The 10000-nt window shown below is 34.8% G+C and overlaps 2 protein-coding genes across 4 annotated transcripts in view; both read right to left on the bottom strand.

The window, feature by feature from the left end:
- Positions 1–761, bottom strand: part of LOC135110049 (sulfotransferase 1A1-like) — a 9863-nt gene extending 9102 nt beyond the window's left edge. For all 3 annotated transcript variants that reach the window (XM_064022035.1, XM_064022024.1, XM_064022029.1), the window contains exon 1: positions 621–761. The gene's annotated coding sequence lies outside the window, so the exon portion shown is untranslated. The remainder of the gene's footprint in view (positions 1–620) is intronic.
- A 5669-nt stretch (positions 762–6430) lies between these two features.
- Positions 6431–10000, bottom strand: part of LOC135106905 (sulfotransferase 1B1-like) — a 14097-nt gene continuing 10527 nt past the window's right edge. Inside the window, exons 8-11 of the mRNA XM_064016326.1 lie at positions 8871–8997; positions 7152–7318; positions 6893–6995; positions 6431–6772 (exon numbers count right to left, since the gene is read on the bottom strand). Coding sequence (XP_063872396.1) covers positions 6654–6772; positions 6893–6995; positions 7152–7318; positions 8871–8997 — 516 coding nt within the window. The 3' untranslated portion in view covers positions 6431–6653. The remainder of the gene's footprint in view (positions 6773–6892; positions 6996–7151; positions 7319–8870; positions 8998–10000) is intronic.

The raw sequence follows: 10000 nt of genomic DNA, 5'->3' as shown, positions 1-10000 counted from the left end.
CGGCATTTAAAAGCCTCTACGGTGTTGCAGTCTATCAAGTCTTGAGGAAGCCCATTCCATAGATTAACTACACGGCGGAGGAAAAAAAAAAAATAAATAAATAAAAAATCATGAGATTTTAAGAATTTCCCAACAATTTTGCAACCATTTTCTCGCGTGTAATTTGAAAAATCTATCGTGAAATATTTACTGCAGTCCATGTTATCAATGTTTTTGATGATTTTAAACACCTGTATTAAGTAGCCCTTAGTCTTCTTTGTGTTAATGGGAATGAATTTAATTATTTAAGACGCTCTTCGCATGGTTTGTTTCTTAGGTTTGGTACAAGTTTTGTTACTCTACGCTGAACTCGTTCTAATTTATCTATATCTTTCTGGTAACGGGCACCTTGCTCGAAACGCAATATATACAATAAGATACCGCCTCCATTTTTATGTATATGACTTCTTTTCAAATGTTGTGTAACGGAGAGAGAGAGAGAGAGAGAGAGAGAGAGAGAGAGAGAGAGAGAGAGAGAGAGAGAGAGAGAGAGAGAGAGAGTTATAATAACGGAAAGAGAGAAATTTATAAATAAGTTAACCAGCGGACGGTGGGCAACCGTTATAGATGATTGTATTTACCTTTTAAATGTTTCCAGAAGATACTCTTTTCCTGGGAGATGACAATTCTGACTTGTACTTACTGCAACTGCGTTCTGGATTTGTGCTTGTGAATCAACGCTGTTGTTGTGTGAGATTGTCATCTTGTAAAGATAACGCGCCTCACCATACTGCTTTATAATGTCGACCTTGAACGAATGAAATTTTATACTTCGTTCTCGATATTTTTTCCTTTTTTATAATGTAACACTCAGTTCACGGAATGAAGCCATGGCTCCCTGAGACACGAATGCTATGAATTTAGAGTAATAAACATTAATATACATAAAAATTTCATAAGAACGTCAGTAGAAAAAAAAAAAAAATGAATTCCGAACGAAATCGGAAGGCAACGATCATTCATTATGGGAATAACATTCTATCTGGCCACCGTTCACCAGCAGGTGATGCAACTTCTGTCCCACAGCTTCCGCGGGATAGGACGGGCACTTTGACATGTATTTTCATAAGCATCCAACCTAACAGGAATTAAACAGTTCATGCAGGGAAGTCACAGAACGCCAAACTTCTAATCTCTCGAATTTCTGTTTGGAGCAGAGCAAAATAATTATTGTTCAATGCCTCAAAAACTCAATTCCTCCATCTATCAACTCAACTATTCCCTCTTCTGTAATGTCACTCAGCTGCCCCTCTCCTCTACACTGAACATCCTCAGTCAATCCTTTATGATTACTAATAATCTAAACTGGAGACTCCATATCTCATCTCAAGCTAAAACAGCTTCTACAAAGTCAGGCATTCTGAGTTGTCTCTGCCAGTTTTTCTCATCCCCCTGCTACACACACAATATATATATATATATATATATATATATATATATATATATATATATATATATATATATATATATATATATATATATATATATATATATATATACATCTGGTCACACACACACACACACACACACACACACAGAGAACAAAAAAAAGGAAAAATATTTTATATATATATATATATATATATATATATATATATATATATATATATATATATATATATATATATATATATATATATATATATATATATATATATATATATATATATATATATATATATATATATATATATATATATATATATATATATATATATCTGGTCACACACACACACACACACACACACACACAGAACAAAAAAAAAAGGAAAAATATTATCACTAGCCTCATTCCTTGTGTAGGAAAATATGGAGAAATGTCTGTTTGAAGAAATGCTTTTACAAATAAAAGCAAGACCATATATTCACAACTGAGCAAGAGCTGCTCTGGTTTTATACTAAAAGAACATCTAGCAATGTATACTAGAATGCATCAAACACAATGTAATAATACCTAACCATTGTCTTCATGAACTATAATATATGCTTTTGATAGACAGGTGAGATCCTGTAAGCAGGAAGTCTTTCAGATCTCTTTAAATATGTTCAATGCAAAGCATTACTGTTCATCAAGGGATACTTATCATTGTAATGTACTCCTCAAAGGATGGAGTTAAAAATCACCAAAGATATGGTGTCCAAGACAGTGCAGTTTTAATAGCTATGAGGATGCAGGTAACACAATAAACTACAGAACCCACAAGACAAATGAAGCACATTAGAACACTTTCATGACAACTATTTGTTAGGCTGCACTGTCCATAAAAAGCACTGTACATCAGACACTATACTAATTTAGCTAGAGTATCTGTAGGAAGTGGTCAAGAACCCTATGGTGACAAAATGTCACAAAATTAGATCAGAAAGTGATTTATATGAACTTGAGATGCACAGGGACACTAATGAACCTGGAGACAGACATATGCAGTAGAATGTGCAACTGATGAAAAATAGAAAGACGAGTCTCCATGGCAAAAATAATTCCGATATTGTGTACTTAGTGAAGCCCAAACTGTTTCAGCAGATAACACATAAGATGCCCATGTTCCTTATGAATCTATGCAAAACCAGATGTAATACTGTATAAATATGTCATACTGTAGCTGTAGGTATCACCATATTATATGACATAATTCTGTAACAATAATAAAAACAAAATATAAAATGAGTATCATACCGAGAAGGTAGTGTAATAGCTAGTTGAACCACTTATGTAAAACTAACAGTTCCTTACCTGTCAAGCATTATCACACTGATCTTTTATCAAATTGCAGTCTCAAGCTGATAAGGCATACTGTAGACTCTATGTATGAAATATGAAGGTTCTTCAGATCAGAACCCTCATCATCTGAAAGGCAGCATCTTTTATGCATACATCTTGATAATAAGGCTGTTGAATTAAAACTACACCTATTTGTTTACCTACACCTCATATATTTTCTAAGGAACATTCTCTCTCCAGAGAGAGAGAGAGAGAGAGAGAGAGAGAGAGAGAGAGAGAGAGAGAGAGAGAGAGAGAGAGAGAGAGAGAGAGAGAGAGAGAGAGAGAGAGACCTCTACTGACCTGTGAGGAATCTAGCAATAAAATAATGATCATAAATATGAATTTATAAATCCTAAATCAAAATAGCAATCAATATGCAAATACTTTGGATCTGTGCTTCCAGCCACTATTTGCTCATCATATTTAGCACAGTTCTCAGTCATAAGCACTAAATGCACATCTTTAACACAACTTTTTAAGGAAACAAATATAAAGTAGTATATACTGTATATTTTTGTGGATAAGACCACTTTCTGATAAGACGACCCCCAAATTTCAGTTTGATTTTAATGGTTTTAGCTGATATCGGTGGTTTAATATGACACCCAAACTACCAAATCATTCTTTATACAACAACCACTTTTTCAGTCTCAAAAAGCTTTATATTCTATATTTTATTCTTTAAAATACATTCCTACAGGAGCTTAAATGATATTCTGATGTTCTACTACTTGCCAATTGGTTGTCTGCCTTTAGGGCCTGGAAAAGCATATGCTCTGTTGGGCACGTATGCTTCCGTTAACCTTGCGAGCAAAGTGTTTGACTTGTCAGTGACACTACTGAAAACACCTAAACAAACCCTTGCCTTGCACTGCCTGCGTTTGTCAAGCTGACGGCTGTAATCTTATATATATATATATATATATATATATATATATATATATATATATATATATATATATATATATATATATATATATATATATATATATATATATATATGAAAACACCTAAACAAACCCTTGCCTTGCACTGCCTGCGTTTGTCAAGCTGACGGCTGTAATCTTATATATATATATATATATATATATATATATATATATATATATATATATATATATATATATATATGTATATATATATATATATATATATATATATATAAGATTACAGCCGTCAGCTTGACAAACGCAGGCAGTGCAAGGCAAGGGTTTGTTTAGGTGTTTTCAGTAGTGTATATATATATATATATATATATATATATATATATATATATATATATATATATATATATATATATATATATATATATATATATATATATATATATATATATATATATATATATATATATATATATATGTTTCTTTTGATTAGATACACCGATGCTCTTGAATTTTTTTTCTCAGTATATGGACTTCGTCCATCTGCAACACTACAATTTGGAGAGATTCATCATACCCCCCTGTTTGCTTTCCTTAACTGCTTAGCTTGGGGTTCCATGCCTTGAAGACCTTTATATAGCTCCTTCTTCAGCTTTGGGAAAAAGTGAGGAATATTCACACAGCCTCCTGCTTTATCCATTCATATACAATGTCAACAGAGGTTTGTAGTTGTACAACATTAAATTTTGTTTGCACACTTTTGAATGGATATACATTTCAATGCATTTTCTCAAAATGGATTCCTATTTTCTTTGTCTAACTTCCCCAAAAGTTGTAATATATGATTGTTATTTGTTTACAATGGTATTTTGTGTAAAATTTTAAGGTCATTGTTTTTGTATCTGGCAAATAGGACAACCTCCTTTTTTTCTTTTTTAGGATGATTCAAGTGTTGTCTTATATGCTGAAATATACGGTATGTACAATGGGAAGGAGTTTACAGGTGCAGTGTAGGATTACAAAAAAGTGTCCATTCTATAATTATAAGTAATACTGAGTGGAGGTTGAGGTGTTGACCTTGAAAGCTGGTGTTGTGGTGTATTGGTGATTTCGGGGATGATGTTATCATGTTATGGGTAATCTTTGGTGATGATGGTGATATCCTGTGAGGCTTGAGGAGGTGAAATACGGGAATTATTGTCTGGGGACGCTGTAATGGTGTCTGAGTAAATTCCTGCGGTCGAGGGAAATATTTCTGTGACTGGTGGAGATGTAAATGGGTTCTGGTGTTGTGTGAAGTGACGAGTACGTCATGTAGTAATGTGTACTACCTCATGTTGTTTGTGAATTATCATTAGTATTAATATATGTGGTTGTAACATAGAATAATCGTGTTTTCTACTCCCCCAATATTAATCTGGTATTAGAGGTGATTCCAGGTGTGCTGTTTCAAGGTAAAGGTAGAGTGAGAGGGTGTAATTCTGGCGATTTCGGATAGGTTGGGTAGGCACTCGAAGCTTTTAAAAAATCCAGACCTTTAAAACTTTCTGGGATCAGTGTAACGTCCACTTCTTTGGAAAGATAACCGGGATTGTACGATCGTAAGTAAGTAAGCGATCATGACAACAGTGAATTTTTTTATTTATTTTTTTTATTGCGGTATGGCTGTGTCACGCTGGTTGTTGTGTGGCTGGGTGTGATGAGCAGTTTAATGCGGTTTTCTCTGGTATGACTGGCATGGTTTGCTGTGTGGCTCTTGTTACGCAAGTGGTATGTGATGTTGTTGGGAGTAACATGGATCATTGGATGACTGGGTGTGGTATGGACCGTTGTGTGGCTGGTGTGATGCGTGGCATGGTGTGGCTTTGCGTCCATGGTGTGGTTGGGTGCTATATGTGGTGAGGCGTGGTTGGTTGTTGTGTGACGTGGTGAGGAGGGTGGGATGTAGGTTGTGATGTGGCTAAGTGTGATGTTAGTTGTGGTGTGGCTTCGTGTGGTATGACTGTGATACAGGTTATTGTATGGCTAGTTGTGGTGTGTGGTGTGACGTAACTGTGTGGCGTAAGTGGGTGCGATATGAGTGGTGTGGCGTGGCTGGGTGTGATGTAAAGTGTGATGCGGCTTTGGGTGATGTGGATGGATGTGATGTGGCTTGTGGCGCTGCTGGGTGTGATACGTGGTTTGGTGTTGTGTGGTGGTGTAACTATGAAACTTTTTTCCTCTATTTTGTTTCACATCTCAAAGAATGCCAGTAATAGCCTGTAGTAACTGTATCCCCAGATTATTGTTTTTTTTTCTTTCTTTGTAATATTAATTAGTATTCTGTTTATTAGAGATTTTTTTTATTAGGCAAGACTAGTTTTACATGTGTAAGTTCAGATAAAACCAAATAATATATTTTTGGTAAAACAGATTAACCAGCAAAATAAGCTGTAAACTTCACTCTTGGTGGTATATAATTACAAAATCAGTGATGGCCCTCGAGACCATAACCAAGAGCATAACTGGTCCTCGAAATTGTTTGAGTGTGATATATATATATATATATATATATATATATATATATATATATATATATATATATATATATATATATATATATATATATATATATATATATATATATATATATATATATATATATATATAATTGTTGTTTTGTTGTTGTTGTTGTATTATTATTATTATTATTATTATTATTATTATTATTATTATTATTATTATTATTATTATTATTATTCAGTTCAGTTCAGTATTCTTTATTCACATTGAAAAATGTACAGCAGTATCATTAACCACGTAAGTAAAACTGGAAAACATTAAAAATTGCGCAAAGGAAATTTAATATTATTGATATTATTATTATCATTATTAGTAGTATAATTTTCAGCATCACCAACATCATGGGTATTACAGGTGAGCTGAACAATACTGCCGGTAGAAATGACACCACTTCAGGAGGCGGGTCACTCCGCCAAGGCCCAACTCAAGTTCAGGTCAGTATCCGTCAGGTTCTTTTTGATCCACTGGTCCATCTCCTCCTGCAGCTCCGGCGAGAAGTTGTTCTTCCAGTCGCCCACGATGCCTGCAACATGCACAGTATAATGTTTTATTTCTTTAAAATAAAGATAAAATCGGTGGTATACAATTAGTGTAATGGAAAGAGTAAAGTTATTCAGATTTTTTTATAACAAAAGATACCCACCCTTTCTGAAAAAGACAGTTTTGTCTTGTTCCTTCTTAAATGGGTTGCCGGGCAAGGTTCCAACTCGAGACTTCATGGAGGAAAACGATATGTGCCGCTTTATCTGGAGGAGACATTTAAGCAATTTTATTGTAAGTCCGCCGGAAGATTAAAATAGCCTTGATATAAAACATATCAGTATAACTCGAAAGGTGCACTCTCTGCCACGCCACACAGGGTCAATATTATCGTGAGTCCCACGTTTCAGCTGAACACTCACGGCCTCAAGTTTCTCCTCGCTCAGTCCCGCTCCCAAGAATTCGTTAATCTTCCTCAGCTCATGCATGATGTCAGATATCAGATCCTCGTAGAAGACGAAGTGCAGGTTGGGATGGTGTCTCTTCTCCCACGCAGCCATCACGTGTGGCCAGTACGGACAATAGATCACTAAAAATAATTTAATTGTAGTACGACTCTCTCTCTCTCTCTCTCTCTCTCTCTCTCTCACACACACACACACACATACACACAAACACACACACACACACACACACACACACACACACACACACACACACACACACACACACAGCACAGCACAGCACAGCACAGATCCTCACACAAACATACACAACACAGGAGAAGCGTAATCCTTAGCCTTCCCTTCCCCAATGGCCACACAAACAGAACAGAATTGCTGCCTTCGGCTTCAGTTGAGTTGCGAGACACCTCTTCCTCGAACTTATGACCATGCAGTCAAGCAACGAGATACGATCAAACTCTGTGTGTGTGTGTGTGTGTGTGTGTGTGTGTGTGTGTGAATGCATGTTCGGGTGTGTTTTTTTTTTTACGTTTGTTCTTACCCAAGTGTATTTTTACAGGACTGAGTCAAACTCTTCATTCCACATCTTTTAAAGTTAATTTGTCATATTTATCTTTAAAACTATGAATGCGCCTTCCACACACAGCTTCGTCAGTCAATACATTCCACTAATTGATTGCTCTGTCAGGAAAACTGTTTCCTCAAATATCTTCGCTCTTTTTTTTTTTTTTTTTTAATTTCTTACTGTGTCCTTTCAGTGTTGATTGTTAAGACACCACAAAATCTGTGATATCAATCTTTTCTTTTCCTTCTACTCATTTGTTCATTTTGATCATGTCACCTCGTTTTCGTCTCTCCTGTAGTGTTGGGAGCTTCAGTTTGTCAAGTCCTTCTTCATAACTAAGATCTTTCAAGCCTGGTACTCATTTTATAGCTGTTCTTTGCACTTTATGTATCTTTTGAACATTTTTTTTTTTTCCCAGATGTGGATTCCAAACTTCTGCTGCATATTCGAGTGTTGGTCTTACAAGTGCTGTGATTATTTTCTTAACCATTTCCTCATCTATGCATCTGAATGCTACCCTCATGTTTGCCAACAAATGATGGATGCTCCTTACTTTATCATTTATATATTCTTCTGGTGATAACCTGTTGTTTATTATTATACCTAAGTTTTTTTTTCTTTTCAGATGCTTCATTTGTGTTGTTAGCTAATTTGTAATTCCAATCAGGTCTCTCTAAATCTCTGCCAGATTTTATAACATGACATTTATCTACATTAAAATCCATTTGCCATTTCTTTTTTCATTCATAGAGTTCTGTGAGGCCTTTCTGTAGCTCCTTGCATAAGCTTTCATAATTATTTTTTTGCTTTGCAACTTTGCATCATTGGCAAAACATGTTCATGTAAGTGTGTGTGTGTGTGTGTGTGTGTGTGTGCTATTAAATTATAAGCATAAATTTCCTACACGTGAAACATTAGCATAATATTTGGTGGGAGGAAAGCACGTGAGGTATTAGTAATGGTGCAAAGGAGATGATGAACGAAGAATTATTTAAGTAACGAAGAGTAAAACGTGTTGAGAAAGTTTTAGCTGTGTGAATATGATGAACATGTACATGCATGATGTGCGTGATGTCATCACTGTGGGTTTCACTCTCCCTCTAAGCACTTACTTCCGTCATTCATGATCAGCCTGGCAAAGCTATCGATGTCGCCACGGAACTCGTGAACATTGGTGGAGCTATAGAAGTTCCAAAATGAGGTGGTCATGTCCTTGGGGTTCCTGGCCACGTAGACCACCTGCAACAAGAAAGACAGTAAAGGTCTGCTCAGCATATCTATTTAGAGTAAGAGCGCACGAGCAGTTTTGTGCCGGCGATTTTTGTGGCAGCGACTGATTTAAAAATGAAACACGTGTTCCAGTGGAAGGTCGGACACTGGTCACTTTTGTGGCTGCGTCAAGAAAAAAATCGCTCTGGTCCCATTTTCCAAGCGACGCTACGAGACACGATTTTGGTAACTGATGAAACCTATTATTTTAAATGAGAGCGCGCGCTCGAGTGACTCTTGTGGCTCAGCTGTTGTGGGTGATGGGATGAAAAAGATGAAATAAATAATTACTTCCCATACTGATTAGAATAAAAATATTTATTTGTCATTAATTTTTCATTTTATTTTTATTTTTTAGAAAATATGAATCTATTTCATGCCGATTAGTATGAAAACTTTTATCTGAAAATCATTGGATATATATATATATATATATATATATATATATATATATATATATATATATATATATATATATATATATATATATATATATATATATATATATATATATATATATATATATATATATATATATATATATATACGAGTATATATATATATATATATATATATATATATATATATATATATATATATATATATATATATATATATATATATATATATATATATATATATATATATATATATATATAATTATATATATATAACATATGGTACCTCTACGAAATCCATGTTGAACTAAGGAAAAGTCGCCGCCACAAGAATCGCTCGTGCACGACCTCACGACAAAACTCGCTGGCAACCAAGGACTCTGCACCAGGAGGACGGTCCACTCAGTGTTAAATTTTTGCTCTTGCCATGACACGGTGGCGCCTCTAGCGGTCAAAGTGAAACATTACTCTCGCTCGCATAAGTTTACCATTACCTGCACCATTTGAGAACTAATTTTTCTTGAGTTATCATGTCCACTAGCTTCACTGTTTAAGATTTGGCTACATATATAATA

This window comes from Scylla paramamosain, chromosome 2, assembly GCF_035594125.1.
Source record: "Scylla paramamosain isolate STU-SP2022 chromosome 2, ASM3559412v1, whole genome shotgun sequence".
Taxonomy (NCBI): domain Eukaryota; kingdom Metazoa; phylum Arthropoda; class Malacostraca; order Decapoda; family Portunidae; genus Scylla; species Scylla paramamosain.
This window is presented reverse-complemented; position numbering and strand designations above follow the sequence as displayed.